General features: G+C 50.7%; 2 protein-coding genes across 3 annotated transcripts; both read right to left on the reverse strand.

Moving 5' to 3' along the window:
- Positions 1 to 139: 139 nt before the first annotated feature.
- pld5 (phospholipase D family member 5) lies at positions 140 to 7,637 on the reverse strand. The gene is made up of 11 exons (XM_086142631.1): positions 7,587 to 7,637; positions 7,338 to 7,479; positions 4,353 to 4,489; positions 4,094 to 4,271; positions 3,737 to 3,845; positions 3,280 to 3,407; positions 2,969 to 3,166; positions 1,848 to 1,999; positions 1,609 to 1,774; positions 1,426 to 1,528; positions 140 to 1,033 (listed from the first exon to the last, which is right to left on the reverse strand). The coding sequence occupies exons 2-11, from the start codon at positions 7,368 to 7,370 to the stop codon at positions 792 to 794; spliced, it is 1,446 nt and encodes a 481-aa protein (XP_085998757.1). The 5' UTR covers positions 7,371 to 7,479; positions 7,587 to 7,637; the 3' UTR covers positions 140 to 791.
- A 2,237-nt stretch (positions 7,638 to 9,874) lies between these two features.
- cep170ab (centrosomal protein 170Ab) lies at positions 9,875 to 19,563 on the reverse strand. 2 transcript variants are annotated; one of them, XM_086142624.1, is made up of 19 exons: positions 19,465 to 19,563; positions 18,392 to 18,534; positions 18,229 to 18,318; positions 18,053 to 18,134; positions 17,872 to 17,927; positions 17,622 to 17,757; positions 17,290 to 17,427; positions 16,805 to 17,218; positions 16,385 to 16,734; positions 16,219 to 16,293; positions 16,010 to 16,142; positions 14,512 to 15,942; positions 14,193 to 14,436; positions 14,006 to 14,114; positions 13,754 to 13,897; positions 13,202 to 13,290; positions 13,004 to 13,097; positions 10,805 to 10,856; positions 9,875 to 10,714 (listed from the first exon to the last, which is right to left on the reverse strand). In XM_086142624.1, exons 2-19 carry the CDS (start codon positions 18,494 to 18,496, stop codon positions 10,584 to 10,586), a joined length of 3,873 nt encoding a protein of 1,290 aa, XP_085998750.1. In that variant the 5' UTR covers positions 18,497 to 18,534; positions 19,465 to 19,563; the 3' UTR covers positions 9,875 to 10,583. The 2 variants fall into 2 exon arrangements, with proteins under 2 accessions (XP_085998750.1, XP_085998749.1); XM_086142623.1 differs by having other exon boundaries at positions 16,364 to 16,734.
- Between the last annotated feature and the right edge of the window lie 1,565 nt (positions 19,564 to 21,128).

Raw genomic sequence — 21,128 nt, forward strand, 5'->3', positions numbered from 1 at the left:
CAGCTTGAGAAGTTAGGCTGCAAGTTTTATGAAACACACACACACACACACACACACACACACACACACACACACATATTGTAACTTATTTCATTTTTAACAAACATCATAAACATAAAGAAGAAAATTTATTGGATAAAATAGGTGTAACATTGCAATCAGAAGAGCACGTGGTGGCCGACAAAAATGATTTATTTTGGATACAGTTTTATACCATTTGTTTTGACTTTTGTAAACATTTACACCTGAAGCTTACACCTAATCATATCCGGCGACGTCAGACTTCCCTACATTCAGAAAAACCCACCTTTCGGCATATTTACGGTTTAAAGTCACGTTATACCTCATCTGCTAAATAGACTTTAGTATATGAATAATCTAACCATTTTATTAAACGTAAATAAATAATTTTATAAACATATCTGTTCAAGTATACAGGTAAAAGTCATATTATTCATACAGCATATAAATTGTAAATATTAATTTGCTTTAATGTAATGGTGCATATTGAAGCTATCTCTGTATGCATGCAAACAAGTGCACTGGAAGGGATGTGAAGATAACAGGAAGTGATTGTCCAAATGCATCGTGGATTCTCACACGCTGCATATTCATATTTTATTGCTTTCCCATACATGGACCAAGTAGATCGATTTGACCGCCGTGCGGCGTTTACATGCTCATGTCAACAGTTGGCAGTTAGTTAGTCAGTTAGATACGGCACACATTGAGGATAGTAACGGTATAACTCTAATCGCGGGATCCTACGTTCTCATCTAGACCTGCTGAGCTCACAAAGGGTCGTTCCACCCTTTTCCCCCCTTGAGCCCCGTGTGGATTTTCACCTCTTGCGGGTGTTTTCTCCCCGGATCTTTGCCTCCCAGGAGGTTCTTGGCGTAACGGGACACCCAGTCTCTTTCGAAGGCGGCCCTGACCTGCTCCAGGATCGTCGCCCCGGGGCCGCTTTCCATCCTGACCACCAGGCCGACCCCGGCGTTCACGGCAAAGTCGCTGCCGACCCAGTCGTGGTTCCCTGTCGGGAAGAAGATATTAAAGTGCCTTCAGCTTCCAGTTCTTTTTAAAATGATTAGATCGGCGTGATAATTTACAGCCAGGAAGGAGGGATGCACGGCCAATAAAACTACAACTTGACACATTTACGCTCTGCTTCTAGATGAGATACAACAACTTTATCAGTGAATGTTATTAGCTTCGCTAGCAGGCAGGCTAGCTGCCTCTGAGCTGAAGGTTATCACACAACCTCCGCCTGGCACATATCATGCACACATGCAACTATTCACCCTCTCGTCGTCTCTAACTGACCCACTGCATGGGTCGACTTCTATCCGATGTTTTGCACGGAAATGTCCCCTAAATGGGCTGACGGTGCGCAAGCGCACGTGGAAGGTGCGGCGTGCTGCCCACCGATGTAAAGGCCGTTGTCGGTCACCATGTACTTGTTGTGGTTGAGTCCCAGCTGCGGATCCACCGCCCTCTGCTGGGCCGCTACCCTGGAGCTGAAGAACTTCTGCAAAGACACGGAACGGGACCCGATGAGACGCGACGGAGAGTCGGCGCCGCCGTCGCCCCCGCCCTCCCACCACGCACCGCCTCCAGCGAGCAGTTGTGCAGCTGCGTGCACAGCGACTTGAGCGACGACACGAAATTGAAAGTGAGCGGGTGGGTCTTCCTCCAGAAGCTTATGAGGAGGCGAACTCTGACCCCCCGCAGGACGGCGGCCTCCCTGAGTGCTTCGTCGATGGCCGACCAGTACCTGGCGACGGCGAGAGAGAGAGCTTTATTGCCCCGCCGCCGGAGAGCCGCGACCCACCGTGCTCGCCGCTCACCGGGTGACCGAGGCCTCCCTGGAGCGCCGGGTCACCAGAGGCAGGAAGTCCGTCACCGAAACGAAGACGAAGGTCCTGGCGCTCTGGATCACGTGGTGGATGGCGTCCACATCACGGGTACGGTCTTTGGTGCAGAATAGGTCGGGAGAGGTCTGAGATGGAGGAGATGCATGATTGGTTTTAAACTTGATTCGTGTGAAAAGCATGGAATATTGCAGGCTGGGAGGCGGGGCTTAGCCTGAACCATTCAGCTGTCAATCACAGGGTCACACAGAGAGACACACTCACTCAGTCACACAATTGAAACATATAGTCTTAAATTAATCTAATGGTTCCTGGCCCCTGAGTGTGTGTGTGTGTGTGTGTGTGTGTGTGTGACTTCCTTCAGATGGCAAAATCGACCAGAGAATTTATTATGACATTATTTAGTATACAATTACATTATTGCAGAATAGTATTATATCATTATATTATTGTATTATTGTATTATTATATCATGATATTATTACTTTACTGTATTAGAATATTACTATATTATTGTATTAATACATTAGTATATTATAGTATTATTTCAGTATTACATTAAATTACATTATTATATTATTGCAGTATCATATAATTGTATTATTATATTAGAATATTATTATATCAATGTATAATTACATTATTACATTATTATAGCATTACAGCGTCATATTTTTATATTACTATATCAATAATATTATTAGATTATTGTATTATTATATTTTTGCAATATTATATTATTAGATAATTGTATTATTTTATTTTTGCAATGTTATGTTTTTGCAATATTATATTATTATATCATTATATTATTGTATTATTATATAATTATATTACATTATTGTATTATTATATCATTACATTGTTATATTATTGTATTATGATATCATTTTGTTATATTATTGTATTACTGCGTTAGAGTATTATCATATTATTGGATTCATATATTAGATTAGATCCCATGATTGTGTGATTATATTATTTATTATTGTATGATTATATTATTAATGTAATTATATCATGATACATGCAGGATGTGAATATTCCAGACTAAAATGGCAGTCGGCGCTTCGAGAAAAAGAAAAACCCTTGCTCACAGACACGTAGGCAGTGGCGCTGCTGCTGTTGAGCCGCAGCTTCAGGGGCTGCTGCCTGCCATACAGGGCGGTGACCCTCCGGGACCAGATGGAGGGGATGTAGTCCTTCTGGTGGAGCTGCCAGTAGAAGGAAAACACACGGTGGAGATCCAGGGCCAGGCAGCTGCAGTTAAACACCACCAGGCCCAGCTCTTTCCTCTGCGGGAGGAGGGATGCTATCAGAGAGACGTCCGATCCCACGACGGCGTCGGAACAACGGCGAGGACGATTCAACCCGCGGCCAATCGAACGGGGCCCTCTCCGGCCATCACCTTGGAGAACGACCTCCAGTCCATGTCGCCGCTGCCTACGTAGATGTGCGTGCGGTCCACGATCCAGAAGGTGGCGCTCAGACCCCCCCGGGTGAAGGCTGTCATGTTGACAAAGTGGAGCTCTGCACCTGCATGGGGAGTGTTGATATCATTGATACACATTTATAACACATTAATAGATGTGTAATAAAAATATGGTGGATTTTTTTTTTTAAACCTGTATTTTTTGTATATCTCTATACGGCGTCCTCGCGTGTCGAGTTAGGCGCCTTGAATAAAATGTTCATTATTATTATTGTTATTATTATCATAGTCAATCATGCGATCCCGGCGCCCCCTAGTGGCTGTAAGTGGTATTGCAGGGGTGGAAAAAGATATCAGAATTTATATTTCTTTTAAAACTAAAATTCATGCCAGCCTTTTCCAAATTTGATCTTTTTATCGAACCACGGCCCACTGTGCGCCGCCAGCGTCCTCAGCTCGGCCGAGTTGGTCAAACCGCTGGCGATCCTCAGCTTCACCCCGCGGGGCTTCAGGCCGAGCAGCCGCTGGAACAGAACCTGACCCTGAAGAGGAGGAAGAAGAGGAGGAGGAGGAGGAGGAGGAGAGGAAGAGGAGGCGGGGATCCACACTTCCTGTCAACTTCCTCGCTATTTACCGTCTTAAAAGGGCAGGAGAAAGTTTGAACTCATTACCAAGCTGGATGTAATCTTGACTGGGAAATAATTGCATTCCCACCCATGGCGGGCGCCGCGCTCCTGCAGGGACGTGGAGGTGTGTGTGAGTGTGTGTGTGTGCGTGTGTGTAGATGTACCTGTTTGGCCACACTTGGCATCAAATCCAGGTCCCAGGAATTGAGGTTCCACACCGGGGAGACCACCTCTACCGAGTGCTTGGCCTCCTCCAGCAGGGCGTGGAGGCCGGTGCTTAGGGGGAGGCGGAGCCCGCCGCCCAGGAGAAGGTCATCCGGGATGTTCTCCACAAGCACCATGCTGAAATAAAACACACACACACACACACACCTCGGTGTAAAGCGGCGCCGCTCATTCGCCGTTCTTCCTCCTTGTCCTCACCTGCAGTCCCGGCTGCAATTCTCCTCCGTGATCCCGTCCTCGTCGTCCCCGAAAATATCCACCGAGGAGAAGATCAGCGCCAGCAGCACGCCGAAGCAGCACACCAGGGCAACGATGGCCACGCATTTCTGCTGAGTCTAACTCACACACAAAGAAATGGGAGACTGCGAACCACACATATATGTTCTGACTTTATCTGATTTTTTTATAATGCCCTTAAAGCAGTTATTATTAGGATTATATTATTAATTAGCATTATTATAAGCATTGCAGCAGGACACTCCATACCCAGGCCTTCTGTAGTGCTTCATTTATCAAACTCCTCGCTTTAACAGGCCCGCTAGCTTCGGAATTGCCTGACATTTCATAATGAAGTCCAGCTTTTCTTAAAAGGCCATCTTGAAAATGGCTTTTGACAGCAAATTATGCAACCACATCCATTGCCTCTCTTCCTTCATTCATCCTGGGTTAACAAATTAGCTATTACATCAACACAACACCATATTTGTGTTCGTGCAGCTTGCTACAGATGCTAGCTCTTGCTAGTACACTTTTGCACTCTGACTATCCGATCAAATGGCATGTGACACGCTGAAATTACCGTAGCCTTCCAGAAGGCCTTGGTGTTGCAACTCGAAATCTGATTGGTTGAAGCAACAGTTTTATTGACACTTATTTTTTGCTAGAGCGCCTGTGAATATGATTCTGCAGGCCTCCAGGTAGATTTCTTTGACTTTGACCCCGCCTGGCAACAAATAAGGTCTGCAATTTGATTGGTTAATTGCTTTAATATAAAAATACATATCTGGAAGCAGCACAGCCGGGGAAAAACAAAACTATGAAAGGAAACTATGACAGGAAGCCATTTGGAATTATTTTTTTTTTCAGTATTCATGGACAAAATATAATTAAAATCAGTCTGTGATTCAGATATTTTTAGGCCAGCAGAGAAGGCCCCGCAGGCCCGACGGCCCACCACTTGGTGGTATAAACTGAGAGGATGAAAAATAAACGTATTAAAAATAAACAAGCTAACCCTAACCCTAACAAGCTCCTAAATATATTGCTTATAGCAGCATTAAAAGCATAACTATCAGGTGCTTAAAACTGGATCAACCTACATATAACAACAACAACAACAATAATAATAATAATAATAATAATATTAATCACTTTCAAAATGGGGGATTCCATCACCAAACTTAGACCATTTTTTATATTAGACATTATATTGAATCAGGAGGTACTAATTAAAGGAAGACCAAGGGTTTGCTTGGTAAGGTAAGACCATAATACCCTTTTTTAATTAAATGTGCTCTTTTGTGTTCTGCAGTTTGTATGTGTGAAGAAAGCTGTTATGAAATGTTATACATAGCCTATTTACTGCTGCCAATCAAATGGTGAATAATCTACTATGTAGGTGGTCATATGTTTGTAAATCTGGCTCGCCAGCCATGAACCTCACTGCACATCATCGTCTTTTAGTGGATGTGCAGTGGAGTTAAAAAAAATAGGCGATTCTTCTAACATCTGGGTGTATCATCGTAATAACTGTGTTATTACATCCGACACATATTGTCATGCGCCGGCTGTTGACGTCCTGCTTCACTTTCCCATCCAAAAAAACAAAAACGAACGTATAGATGACAAACAACAGAAAGCAATAAAAAATCCAGTTCCAGTCCTCATATGAGGATATTATATTTTATATTAAGTTCCATATGGTGTTTTTCCTTAAAAGAAAACATGGAGTTTATTATGGCGAGTGACTTTGTGTGTGTGTTTGTGTGTGTGTGTGTGTGTGTGTGTGTGCCCACCTCCAGCAGCTGCGTTCAGATTAGTAGCACATGCTGTCAATCAAAAAGGCAATCCAAAGCATCTGCAGCTAAAATGCTAAAATTGTTCACGCTTGCTTTAGCATTTTTAGCATTTTTAGCATTTTAGCGAGTGAGCGCTTGTTGAAAGGCGGGAAACTCGGCTCTGACAATGACTTTGCCCCCCCAAACCCTAAAGTGAAACTAATAAATCACCAATATTCACAAATCCGACTGTCCAGAAGTTTTCCTCGCGGCGAGAAAGATTGGAAAGCTACGCCGTCTCTCTGGAAAGTGGCCCGGCTGAAGGAGATTTATGATCTTGGTAAAAAGATGGTTGCCCCCGGCGACCCCCAGAAACCGACCCGCCCCGACGGCGTGAAACAGAAACGGGGTTCGACGGCGAGGAGGCGCTCGCTGGCCACGTGCCGCGGCCGGCCCCGATTTCTCCCGATCTGGCCTCGCTTTTGCTGTTGCAAAAGTGCAGCGAGGCATTTCTGTTTTGCTTACAGCCACAGACCCCCCGCACACACACACACACACACACACATACACACACACTCCTCATTCCCAGCCTTGTTTGGCTTTCGGTGCGTCACCAGCTGTCAGAACCGCGTTATATATTCTCTTTGGTCCGAGGCGATCAATCACGGATACAGTGTGTGTGGTGGGTTGGGGGTCGGAGGTCGGGGGTGGGGTGTCGCCGCCGCCCCATCAGGACGGCGAGCACTATTTGACGCAGAAAACAAGAGATGCCCCCCCCCAACAGATAAAAAAAAAATGATAAAAATCAAATTAAATACATAAAATAAATTTAAAAAACCTGTGGTTAATTTTACTATGACTGTTATTATGTCTGTTCTTACTGAACACATTTTTAAAAATAAAATCTAATGTCAGTTCAATCAGAAATAATCAAATGCAGGTAATTAACCCTCTTGTCATGGGAATGAATATATGGCGCCATTTTTCATGTCAAGCTCAATAAAAAAAAGGAAAAGATCCCTGGCATCCATTCAAGTATTGATCTAAATTAATTAGAGTTAAAACAGACGCTCGTTGCGGCACAGCTCGGCTGTAATAACATGTAATAAAGCAGTAATAACATGGACGGGTGGTGCAGTGTGTGTGTGTGTGTGAGTGTGTGTGTGTGGGGGGGGGTGAACCTCACCTTTAAGGGCTCCTGTGTGGTCGGTCCCGCCATCGGAGCAGCACTCCTTCAAACTTGGTTGAGTGGATGTGGGTGGGATGGCGGCGGCGGCTCAGTCAGTCCAACAGTCAATCTTCCTCAGCAGCCGCCTTCATCCTGAATCCTGAAAGATGTGTGTGCGTGTTTGTCCGTCTGGCACCCTGACATGCAACCGGGCTTCAGAGTGTGTGCATGTGTGTGTGTGTATGTGTGTGTGTGTGCTCAGCTCACCGCGCTCTCTGCTTCAGCGGATAGAAAGAGACCAACCCCTCTCGTTTCGAACGTCCGATGCAAAGCTGTGGCAACGAGTCCCGGCGCCCCGGCAACACACACACCTCCTCCTCCTCCTCCTCCTCCTCCTTCCTTTCCTTTCCGCAGACGGCGTCTAATCCTGCAGCCGAAGGGGGCCCGCGAGGAACTCCGCCGCTCCGCACCCCTCTGAGCATCGCCGTCCTCTGAGAGCGCGCCCTCCTCCTCTCCTGGGGGAACTAAATCTTGCCGTTTGCATCTCCCCGTCTTCTTCATGCAAAAAAAAAAAAAAGGAAAATAAAAAGAGCCAGTCGTCCGTCACGCGTCGAACCGTCACTTCCAGAGAGTGAGTGATTGACGGGCGGGTCGGGAGCGTCCTGGCGTCCCGGGGTCCCTGAAGTGCACACGCCGCCGTGGCTCCTCGCCGCTCTCGAAGATGAGGAATCAAATCGGCGTCGGGGTCAGAGGTCACCGTGCTTTTCACACACACACACATACACACACACAGTGGAACAAACCGGCAAATCGCCGACTTGCATTTTGATGAAAATGAAAATAAACCGTCAGCAAAACTGATATTTCTATCTTTCGTTCAAAGCCGCCGTGACCTCCATCGATCCGACACCTGCGCTATTTGTGTGTAATTACACAGGAATTGCTGTTCACCTTCACACCTCTGAACCTGCAGCAGGCGTCGTGCACACGTGGGTTTTTTTTTTTTTTTTTTTGGGAGCGATCATGTTAACGTGAGCGTCAATGTCAGGGCGTCACGTCCTGCCTGGGCGGGCCGCGTGCGACGCCGCGGGAAACGGCCAGGCCGCTCGCCAAAATAAGATTCACAGGCACGTCAAGGCGTTTCTCTCTGGATCCGCTGATGGTGGGACTCACCGGTTTGGAGAGTTGGAGGTTTATTCTATCCAAGAAAGGGATTTTGTTTTGACCTGTGAGGCGGTGATGGCGGTTAGCGGGAATCTGGCCAATCAGAGAGCAGAGTCCACAGCAAGAGACCTGAACATTACGAACAAGAAATGGAGCAGATTCACAGCTGTGATGGACAATGGTGGCTGTATCATGTCATTTTTTTCTGTACAACACACACACACACACACACACACACACACACACACACACACACATACACACTCACTCACACACACACACACTCACACACACATGCAATCCAAAGTAGCACCTTGACATGATGTTTAAAGAGGACTTGGCTGGCTCACAGGTTTCAGCACAGCTTAATGTCTGTGTGTGTGTGTGTGCCTATGTGTGTGTGTGTGTGTGTGTGTGTGTGTGTGTGTGTGTGTCAGGGGTGGGGCTCTCTTGACCTTGGATCAACTGACACTGACGTTGATAACTCATGCGGTGTGGTCTACTGGGGTAAAGGCCTGTCTGAGAGCCACACACACACACACACACACACACACCACGCACACACACACACACAAACACACATACACAAACACACTCCACCCTTTACTTTTCAGAGCTGTCAGTGTTTTCTGTGCACTTGTTTGGAAGAATGTGTGTGCGCAAGAGTGTGTGTGTGTGTGTGTGTGAATGTGTGCGTGTGTTTGTGTGTGTGTGTGTACTTGGTCTCCAAGGACGGCGTAGGAGCGGCGCTCAGCACTCTGGACAGGACGGAGTTGCTGCAACTGACGGAGAGCAGGAGACTAATCCCATCCGGGGAACCTTGAAGCGCAAGTGTGTGTGTGTGTGTGTGTGTGTGTGTGATCTAATTTAGATGCTCTGCAGCTCACATGCACGCGTGCCGTGCACCTAACATCTGCTTCACCTGGTGGAGCATTTCAGCCTCTGCCGACAGGGTGGGTAATAAGTTACTATTTCAGAAAAGTAATATATATATATATATATATGTATATATGTGGAGAGAAGGCAGCAACGATACCTTCAGGGACCCCAAACTTTTCGTAAAACCGTATCGTCTGCGCTCTGGTAAGGATGTAGGAAGTTGAGCAGATTTCAGGGTTTAAGAAACTGATTTTGTGGTGTTCGGAGGTTGTCATGGCAACCCCATGGAGTTTGAAGAAGGTCGAACTTTTCTTTTTTTCTGGCCAGAAGCAACAAGTTAAATCCAGAAATGTCATTTAGCAATGATGCTAGTGTTAGCCACTTCATTAATATGTAATTATTTTGAAATAAGCATTCTAATAAGCTTTGCTTCTATGACAACACAATGTGTCTCTTCAACGTGCACGTGCCCCCCAAGGAATCATGAATTCGAACCCATAATAAACGCATTCTTTTTTTTTTTTTTGTGACGTTACTTGTTTATTAACTGTTAATACACTAAATAATTAATAAAATAACCAATATATACACCCTTTACACAATGCGTGTTAATGGATATACTCAGCGACACCATTGAAATATTAAAAATACCAAGAATGAGATTTAATATATCATAGGTAGTGTAATATGTTTGTATTGACGCGGGCATGAGTAGCACAGGGAAATAAAGGGTAAACCCCAGAATACTTTGAAAATACCGCAAAAAAACAAGTATTTTTTAGAAGTACTCCGAGCGGGAGCAGCCGGGTCGCCTCCGTCCACCGTCATGCATTTTTATTTGGGAAATGAGTCCGAAAACGGAGGAAGGGAGCGGACCAACGGTTTTCATCGGGTTACATTCATGCGTGAACGCCGGGAAAGCTCGGCCGCCGAAATCGATGACGGACGTCCGGCGGCCGGCGGCTCCAACACCGCTTGATAGAAGAATTCCGGGTTTAACACTCACATACAGGCGCCTTTTCAATGTGCAAAGCATCTTCATCATCCCCTCCCGTCCCCTTAATGATTGACCGAGCCAGGGCACTTGTGACGAAACATTTCGGAAAAGGATGAAAACCATTTCGGGGAGCTACATCTCCAGGAGGATTCCTAGAAAACGGGGATCTTTGAAAGGAGAGCGGCGAGAAGAGCGTCCGCGTCCTCCCGGGGTCGGGTTGTCGGTTAAAGCGTCCGGGGAGCCGCCGGGTCTCCGGGCCCGGCCGACGCCTCCTTCTGCTCGGCGGCGGGTCCGGCCAGCTCCAGGCCGGACAGGGCGTCCAGGGTTCCGTCGGGGTCCACCATCATGTCGATGACTGCGGAAAAAAACCCAACATATAACTCCTATCTTTATTAGAGGAGTGGAGCGGATGCCTCGGCGGCGGCGGCGGCGGCGGCCTCCGTACCCAGCAGCTGCTTCTCCACGCCCCGCAGGTCCTGCAGGATGGTGGAAATCTCCTGTCGGCGACAGAGGAGGAGAAGAGGAGAGGAGGAAGATGAAGTTTAATTAATCCTGGAAGCTGCAGGGGGAGGTTTTGGAGCGGAGCCGCCTCGTAAAGTCTTCTCGCAGGCGGGGATAAAATGTCATATTTCACCCCGTCTCTCCTCCGGCGTTCTTTAATTTTCTTAATTCATGCCAGAAAACCGGCATAATGACGTGGTGTGATCCCGCGACAGAGTCCAAGACACACAAATTGAAGCGAACCGTTCAAAATAGTTGCATTTTACGTTGAAAATCTGCTTCTTGTTTGCAAACCGGACTGTGGGGCGGAGCTTAGGAGGCTGCCTGCTGATTGGCCACTGAGGTTTTTGAGTGACAGCTCATCATACAATTGCGGTTTTAAGCTAAACTCGCTCCAAATTAGTGACACACACACACACACACACACACACATGCAGGGGTCAGTATTTAATTAAAATGTATTTTGTTTTAGTTCCTTCATTTTTAAAATGTCATTTTAAACTTGAAAATTATGACAATCTTATAACATCTAACATGTTAAATATTTTTGTTGCTCTTAATAAACGACTTCACGCGTGAGACAGAGCTGGTTTGCTGCCGGCGGATCATTTAAGTTCGTTTTTTTTCATAAATACAAGGACTCAGATAGACTTTGAGTATTCTCTTAAAAGGAACCTTCAAGCAAACGAGTTCAAAACGTTTTGTTGCATTGAGGAAATGTAGTTTCGTTTTCTCTGCAGTTATTCACTGCAACACATTTTGTTTATACAATCAAAGTGTGTAGAAACGTGTTTCCCTGTACGATCAAATTCCTACTTTGCTGTCTGCGGTGCATTTGGATAAATAAGCATAAAGGCAAAAAATATATATATCTTCTTCTTCTTCTTCTTCTTTCGGCTTTTCCCGTCAGGGGGTCGCCACAGCGAGTCAACTTTCTCCATCTAACCTTATTCTCTGTATCTTCCTCTCTCACACCAACGACCTTCATATCCTCTCTCACTACGTCCATAAATCTTCTCTTTGGTCTTCCTCGAGACCTCTTGCCTGGCAGCTCCAATTCCAGCATCCGTCTACCAATATATTCACTATCCCTTCTCTGTACATGACCCAACCATCTCAGTCTGGCTTCTCTGACCTTCTCTCCAAAACATCTAACATGTGCTGTTCCTCTGATGGACTCATTCCTGATCCTATCCATCCTGGTCACTCCCAAAGAGAACATTAACATCTTCATCTCTGCAACCTCTAGTTCTGCCTGCTGTCTTTTGGTCATTGTAACAGTTTCTAGTCCATACATCATCACTGGTCTCACCACTGTCTTGTACACCTTTCCTTTTATTCTGGCTGAAAGTCTTCTATCCCTTCGTACCCCTGACACTTTTCTCCACCCATTCCAACCTGCTTGGACCCGTCTCTTCACCTCTTTTCCACATTCTCCGTTGCTCTGGACTGTTGACCCCAAGTACCTGAAATCCTCCAGCTTCTTGATCTCCACTCCCTGTAGCCTCACCGCTCCACCCGAGTTCCTCTCATTCACACACATATATTCTGTCTTGCTGCGACTAACTTTCATTCCTCTCCTTTCCAGAGCATACCTCAACCTCTCAAGATTTTCCTCTACCTGTTCCCTGTTCTCACAACAGATCACAATATCGTCCGCAAACATCATGGTCCATGGGGATTCCTGTCTAACCTCATCTGTCAGCCTATCCATCACCATTGCGAACAAGAAGGGGCTCAGAGCTGATCCCTGCTTGAGTCCCACCTCCACCTTGAACTTCTCGGTTACCCCTACAGCACACCGTACCAGTGTCTCACAGCGAGCATACATGTCCTGCACCAGTCTAACATACTTCTCTGCCACTCCAGACTTCCTCATACAATACCAGAGCACCTCTCTTGGCACCCTGTCATATGCTTTTTCTAGGTCTACAAAAACGCAATGCAAAAAATATATATATATACGTATAAAATGCGAGTGACTCCAAACCCGTGTCAACTGCCAATCAGCAGGCAGCTTCCCGAGGCCGGTATCGCCAACCCCAGAGGTGTGCGATCAAACAGCGCTCCCCAAAAACATGAATTTATTTGTTTTCTCTTTTGGTCTTTCCCCAAAGTGCACCCTGTCGTTAGCCGTCATTACCTTGTTGGAGCTCTTGAGCAGCAGGGAGTCGTGCTCGGCCTGCAGCTTGCTCTCGATCTCGTCCCATTTTCTCTCCTTATCCTTGAAAAGGATCCTTGGGGCCGCCAGATGCGGGGGGGAGAAGAAGGAATGTGAGAGCCGGCGCCTTATCTCTCGCAGTTTTTTAAACAACAAGTGACGGACGAAACCGGCGCTCACCTAATTTTACAGGCCGTTTTGTCGACAGACTGCCGTATCCTTGCCGAGAGCTGACTCACAGATGCAAGCAGCAGGCTATCCAGCACAGCCTGCCAGTATACATACATTTATATACATATATATATATATATATCCATACATATGCATTAAATTTATTGTACAATATAAAAATAACCAAGATGCAGGGGTTCACACCAAAGAGATGAATATTTTTATCCTCAAATCTAATGGAATTCAATTTGATTAAAACGTAATGAAATATTAATTATATAATTTATATTAATGATCTAATGCTATTATCATATTGTTAATGATAATAATACATTTTGCATATGAATCAGAGCAGCATGTTTCCCACTCGAAGGTCAATTTGCGCCCTCTAGTGGCCAAAGTTGGTAACACACCTCGGTAAATAATCTGAGGTTAAATTATGACAGAAAATCAATTTGCTGATTGTCTCCAGAGTCAAATGTGATCTTATGGGATGCACTTTGTGTTGCGGACAGAGAGAGAGAGAGAGAGAGAGAGAGAGAAAGCGAGGGAGCGACTCACGTCTTCTCGGTTCCACGTCTGGCGGCGAATGGAGCGTGACCCCTGTCCGCCGGAGGTCCTCGGGCGAAGCTCCACCGCCTGTCCGTCGTGCCCCGCGGTCGGGACGGTGGCGTCCGCGCCGTCGTCAAAGACTCGCTCCTCCAGCTGGATCGAAACACGGATGCCTTTTGAATCGGACCGCCAGATACACCCCCCCCGCAGCGGACTAGGCCGTTTCTTCGATTTTCGTCAACACACGAGAGTCACGGTTACCAGAGCTCCGGGGTCGGTGGCGGCGGGGCTGACCGAGTCGATCTCTCCCGCCACGTCGTGAATCTCCCTGGCGAGCATGGCCAGATCTTTGGCGAGGTCCTGGCTTATCCTGCGGCGGAAATCGACGAGACAAAAACGCCGTTCAAGACCCCGAACGCACCTGGAGGGTCAAACCTCTCCCTCCTACCTGGCTATTTCCTCGCTGTGCGCCGTCCAGTCCCTCATGTACTCGTCCTGCTCCCGGGAGTTCTGCCTCAGGGCGGCGAGCCCGGTGCCGCTGGGGGTGGCCGGCGCCGAGCCCCCCAGCTGGGCCACCCGCGTGGACGGGAACAGCCTGGCGTGGCCGTGTTTGGAAACGTGGCGGTTGGAGCCGTACTCGTCCTCCGAGGTGGAGGCGTAGTCCACCGGCACGCGGCGCCATCGCGCGGCCGCTGCGAAAAGAGGGGGCGGTTTGAGGGCGCGTTTTTTTTTTTTTACCGCGCTGACACGACGGGGACGTAACTCACAGGCCTGCGTGAGGTGCCCGGGGGTGGACACCGTCTTGCTCTTGTCCGGGAGCTTGGAGGCGCTGTTGGCTCTGGCCCGGGGTCCGGACAGGGACGGCGCGTTGGACCCTCTCAGCCCCTGCCTGATAGCGTAATCCCCGGCGGCGCCTCGGCCCCCGGCGCCCCGGCTCCGCGTCACCGTGGCCTCGGAGTCGCTCTGCGCCGACGTGGAACCGACCTTGGGCCTCCTGGGCTGGGCCAGCGCCTCTATTCTGGACATCCCCCTCCTCGCCATCCCCGTCCTGGAGGTGGAGCTGGCGGTGGAGGCCTCGGACGCCACCGACATCCGGTCCAGCTCGGCCGGCTCCGTGTCGGACGAGTCGCCCAGCCGGGCCCTCCTCAGCAGGGACGCCCTGGTGGGTCTGGGTTTGGGGGCGCCGCCCGCTCTGCTCGCGGTGGAGGCGGGGGCGGGGCCCTGCGGGATTCTGCCCCGACCGGTCTTGGCCGCCGCGGTGCCGCTCTGAGCTTTGGCGTGAGAACCCTGTGCCGGGGCGGCGGGCTGACCGTCGGACGGGAGCGAGTTGGAGTTGACGTCATCGTCCGTGAGGTCCAGAGACGTCCAGGGGCGGCTCTGCTGCTGGGGGCCGGAGTTCCGGGTCTTCGCCCGCCGCTCCTGGGCGTCCCGGCCGGCGGCGCCGCCTCTCCCGGAGGAGCAGACCACCGTTTTTTCCTTCTGCTGCCCCGCCAGCGTGCGGCGTTTCTGGAGGACCCTCCTGGCGCCGTCGGCCTGGCTGACCGTGCTGGTGGTGTCCACGTCGGACTCCGGCGACATGGAGCCCTCGATGGACTGGCTCGGGGGGTCCCCTTGGTCCGAGACGGTGGTCTCCAGAAAGGCCGCCACCGCCTCGGAGTCCCTCTGCAGGGTGGCGCCGTCCACGCCGGCGTCCCGGGATTGGCCGCGGCCGGCGGCGACCCCGTCGATCCGCGGTATGAGCTCGACGGGAACGTTAGCGCTGGGTTTTTCCACGGTGAAGCTCTCCTGCCTCAGCAGCGGCTTCCCGCCGCCCTCCCTCGCCTTCTCCGCCTCCTTTCTCCTCCTCTGCGCCTCCTCCATCCTCCTCTCCCCGCTGCTCACCGCCGGCCTCCCCGGTTGGCCCGTCCTCCCGGAACCGCTGTCCTGCGACTTCGCCGGCGAGGAGCGCCCGGAGCCGACGGCGCCTCCGACGCCGGGCCCCGGTCGGTTCCTCCCCCTGGCGGGCTTCTCCTCCCTGCTGTCCTTCTCCTGCGGCTCCGTGTCCTGCTTCTCCCCGAGGTCCGAGCGCAGGCCCGACCCGGGGGTCCTCCTCCCGAGGGGGGGCTCGTCGCCGTGCGGCGGCGGCGGCGGCGGCAGGGTCCTCCTCTTGCGCTCGGCGTGGCCGGACGAGGCGAAGGAGTGGCTGGACTCGCTCCTTGCTGGAGAGGAAGAGAGGGTCGGCGCTGAGCGAAAAAGGGGAAAATAGCAGCGAAACCACGGATTTACCTCTGTCCTCCGTCGCCATGGCGTGACTCTCGCCGCCGGACCCCTCGGGGTCGGTCCGGATGTGGCTGGCGGCCAGGGTGGCCCACTGCGACACCCAGCGAGGACCGCCCACCATCAGCTCCTCGGCCAGCACCTGGACGCGACAACATGAAAATAAAATAAAAATGGCGCCCTGCTCTTGGAAGACGTGGTCGAATGCAAAGACGGACCTCCGTCTCCGCCGCTCCTGCTCTTCCTCGGGTCTTCTGGGACGCCAGCCCTCCTCTCTGGTCCACGCCAAACACCTGGAAAGCACAAACGTGACGCCGCCGCCATATGATAATAACCGGAAAGCCACCCGGCTCCCGTCCGCACCTTGTCGATCATTTTCCTCGCCTCTTCTTCCTCCTGATCCCCGTTCTCCAGCTCGATGGTGTAGGTGCCCCTGTCGCTGTAGTCGTCGCCGTGGCGACCGCAGTCGTCTCTGCCGCCCGGCTGGTGCGTCCCCGATCCGCGCCGCCTCTCGGCGTGGCCGCTCGTCCCCTTGGAGCCGGAGGGCTTGCGGCGGCGCGCCGGGCTGTCCTCCTCGGCGAACAGACCCTCGGGCACGTTGGCGCGACCCTCCCTGATCTTCACCCCGGCGCTGCCCCAGAGGCCCCAGGGCCGCTCCTCCAGGGCCGCCGCACGCCGCTGCTCCCCGAGCGCGTTCTCCGAGTCGCTCTGCGTCCCGTCCTCGTGTTTGCTGTCTGGGGTCGGAGGGGGCCGGTAAATACCCGGGATGTAAATCGCGCGCGAGGCTTCAAGGGGCCGACGCACCTTTGAGACTCCTCAGCTGCACGGGAACGTCGCTCTTCACGCTCTCCCCGTCGTCCTCGGCGACCGCCTCCTTGAGCGCCAGCGGCAGCTCGTTCTGCGCCAGCCAGTCGGCGACCTTGACCTCGGCCGCCACCACCGCCGTTTGAAGCGGACTCAGCTCCTCCCCCACCGCCTTCTTCGGCCGGGGCCGGGCGTCGGCGCCCGTCTTGGCCGCCCGTTCCTTAGCCGCCGCCTTGGCGTCGAACTCGATGGTGAAGGACGCGTGGCCGTGCGCCGGCTCCGAGGCGCCGGGTTCCTGCTCCCGCGGCGGGGCCTCGGCGCCGGCGTTACCCGCCGTGTCTTTGGTCGGGATCTCGAAATAGCTCGGCTCCGGATTGGCCGCCGACTTCGGCGTCTCCTTCTTGCCGTCACCCGCTACACAAACACAGTTAGCTTAGCTCGGGCGCACGCGGCAGGAAATGGCTCGCTCGTGAATCAGCTCGTACCGTGTTCCGCCTTCTCCCGCCTCGGATCGCAGCTCCTCTCCTCGGGCCTCCCGGCGAGCTGCTCGTCGGCGTCTCCGTCGCCCCACCAGGCGGGCTGCCCGTAGAGCGGCGTGCCCCGGTGCAACGCGGCTACATCCCCTGCCAAACAACCCGCCCGTCAATCAATCATCAACCGGGAGGTGCGGATTTTACTTTCACTTTCGCTTTTACTGTCTCGCAACCCATCGGGGCCTTTCATCAGGTTATTAAGCCCCATTTGTTTTTTGTTTTATTACACATTAATAAACCAACTATTCACCGTTAAACTACTTCTTATCTCCGCATTCCCTCACCGGTCGTCTTTTCCTCTGCTTTGCCGGCCTCGGGGGGTTTGGCCACGGCCGCATCACACACCGCCGCCGCCGCCGCCGCCGCCTCCGCTCTCGCCGGCTTGTGACTCAGCTGCAGCTGGCTGCTGAGCTTCTCGTGCTGGAGGTGAAACCGCCACAGAAAGTCAGATTTCCATGATTGTTTGTTTTTTTTAAGCCCCCCCCCCCCCCCCCCCGCTCCCTCAAAATGCAGCAAAACCCCGCCGTGCCTCACCTTCAGGGCCTCCTCGGGGATGTGCAGCTCCCCCCGGACCACGGTGAAGAGGTTGGTATGTGAGGCAGGTTAAGGTGAAAGGGGGTCGATCAATAATGCAGCGGGCGGCGCCGGCGGCGTATTACGTTACGGCGTTTGTTCCAGCTCGGCGCCAGGGCCGGGCTCGGGCGCGCTCCAAGGATATCGTATCCAAACCTGAGCTTGTCGTCGGTTTTCAGGGTGACGTACGTCTGCTCCTGGATCCTCACGTCATTGACGAACGTCTGCGTAGAAGAAGAGGAAGGAACAAAGATGTGGCGCCGGTCGGGACGAGGGCGGAGGAGCTGCCGGCGGATTGGACGGCGTCGGACCCCCTACCCCGTTCAGGCTGCCCAGATCCTTCACTTTGTGCTCGTCGGCGTCGGCCTCGTAGTTGATGACGGCGTGCTGCTTGTCCACGCTGCGGGACTGAACGTCACGGGATTCGGTCAGTCACCGAGTAATCCCTGGTAATCCCCCCCCCCCCTTCGGACCGCCGTACCTGCAGCATCAGCTCGCAGTCGTCCCGTCCCACGAAGATCATCTCCCTGGGGAGGCGGTGGCGGGTCCCGCCGCCGCTCACCAGGAACCAGGACGTCAGACTCATCTCGGCCTCGCCGCCTCACCTTTGACCCTCAGCGCATCCTGACGGCACGCAGCATCACTCGTCGTCAGTCTGACTCTGTGTGTGTGTGTGTGTGTGTGTGTCATTGTGAAGCGTGGGAGATGACAAAATCAAATAGCATGTATTTTCTTGGAAAAAGTGAATTCGCTTTTGGAGGAGAAAGATGAGAAGAAAAGAGGAGGATGAGGAGAGAAGGAGGAGAGGGGGAAGAGCGAAGGAAGAACAGGAGAGGAAGAAGAAGGAGGAGGAGAAGATGAGGAGAGGGAGAAGAAGAGGAAGAAGAAGAAGAAGAAGAAGAAGAAGAGAGGAGGAAGAGGAAGTGGGTGGTGGTTCTTCCGTGTGGACCGGAAGCTGCTTCTCAAGCGCCCTGCTGACTCACGATATTTGTGTGTGTGTGTGTGTGTGTGTGTGTGTGTGTGTGTGTGTGACCCCCTCCGGTACCGGAAAGGCCTCCCCGTGCAGACATCAGACATCACATCCCGGCGGTTCCCGGAGCTGACCGGCCATGACGGCGCAGTGACCGTGATGGCCGAGCGCCGCCTCGTCCAATGGGAGGGCCGGAAAATTAGCCCACTTAGGCCGCGGTTCACCGTGGATCCGTCCACGGCACCCAACCCCCACCCACACACCCCACGCCCCCCCCCCCTCTTCTATCCACATCCCCCCGCCACTCGTTTTGCAGAAAGAAAAAGGAAAACCCACTTGATAACGTGAACATGCAGGTGATGGTGCACAATCACGCAGCGTGTCCGCCACGCGAGATTCCACGCCGATTCGGGCCGTTCCGTTAAATCCCGCGGATGAGGCGTGCAGCCCCGGTTACAGACCACGGACATCAGGGTCTGGCCGTGAAAAAAAAAAAAAAAAACGCCCCCCCACGGGGATGCTGTTCTCACCGCCACGCCATCTCATGCACAGAAAACACGCCGTGGAAAGGAGACATCACTCACCGGCGGCTCCGTGGACGGTCCGCATCCGGTACCGAAAGGATTCACGCACAGCGATCCCGCCGATGCAGCTCCCGCCGAACCCGCCGCCCAGACCAGCGCCTTCTGCACCGGCGCGTCTTGGACGCGCGGTGGCGCTCGGTGCTCCCCACGCAACCGTGCACGGTTACGTAACGTTACGTCTTATTCACCGAAATAACTACGAGTCAAACGCGGAACCAGCGGTGACGTGCTAAATAAGTTCTCGGTAAAATAGCCAATTAATCAATCACTTAAAAAAATTTAGTGGGACAATTATAATGATTGATAGAAATTTGATGATTGATTTAAGATTGGTTGTATGGAAATGATGGGAGCTGCAGTTCCAGCTACGGCCACTAGATGGCGCCAGAGGACCGGTCGTCCAAAGCTTGCGTTCCGCCCGCGGGTGAGAAGCGGAGAGCGGAGCTCCGGGAGGAAGGACGAAGGCTATCTATCTTTTTTAATTTGATAAAAACAATAATAAAAATATACATACACTTTAAAAAAAAACAATCTCTAGTAACCGTTTAATTTTTCTTGTTTCCAATGTCAGATGACCGGTTTACAACTTCACTGACAATTCAGGAAATGGGGTCAAACTGTATTTACTTCGGTTACTACAGATAAAAAAAAAAAAAAGATAAACAAAATGTCTACCATTCATGAAAAGACAAATGTTTATGTGTTTTACTTTTGATTCCGAACTAAGAAAGTGCAGCATCTGTTTGAAATTCAACATAGCCTTAATACGCTGTAATCACCCACATTAGTGAGTTTTGCATACAAATAAAAATGAATGTTATTTTTTTAATTTCCATTCATAAATAAGTTTTGACGGACGGGAATATTATCAGTGTCGAAATAAATCTTCACGAAAAAAATGGCCAGGCGATAAGTGGTCTGACAAATAACTTGAGTATCTCAACGCGCCACATGTTTCAACTGCTTCCTCCGGCTATGAATGGGGACTGTGCACGTACGTGTGCGTGTACGACGTGAGTGCAGGTGGTTTGTAAGATGGAAGCCGACGAGAAGACTTCAGATAAGATCACTGTTTACATGCACCCGACCACACAGTGGGTTCCCAGGATCATTTTGTGTAAAAAAAATTAAGTGTAGCCCAAATGCATTGCAGATATTAATCCCGGAAACCGATTAAGTTCAACAGTAAGTAACACCTGTGATTATTTTCTGGTATTCTCAACATTTTGACACTCTTTAGAACTTGATCTTAATCCGCGAGGACATAAATCAGGAAGTAAACAACTTGAGGGCGAAAGCAGAAAAAAAGACAACAAAAAAATAATAAACCAAATAAAAACATAATCTTACTGCCATAAAAGTATAATCAATCACCCCCCAACGGTCAAATATTCTTGATAAAGTTATAAATGTTTACAACTTGATCCGACTAGCATCTAGGCGAGGTAACAAAACCGGAAGTAAACATCTTAAGGGCGGAAGCAGCAGGAGACAAATAAAAAATATAAACAAACAAAATAAAAAAATATATATTCATGAATACAAGAAAACGAAAACCGGTGTTTTCTTTCTATTCTTTCCGAATATTCTGATTAAAACAGCGGGTTCCAAATCCCAATCTTGATCGCGAGGAAATCAAACAGGAAGTAAACAACTGAAGCCGG

Source organism: Fistularia commersonii, chromosome 35 (assembly GCF_037954325.1).
Source record: "Fistularia commersonii isolate RoL2024-O1a breed Wild chromosome 35, RoL_Fcom_v1.0, whole genome shotgun sequence".
Taxonomy (NCBI): Eukaryota; Metazoa; Chordata; class Actinopteri; order Syngnathiformes; family Fistulariidae; genus Fistularia; species Fistularia commersonii.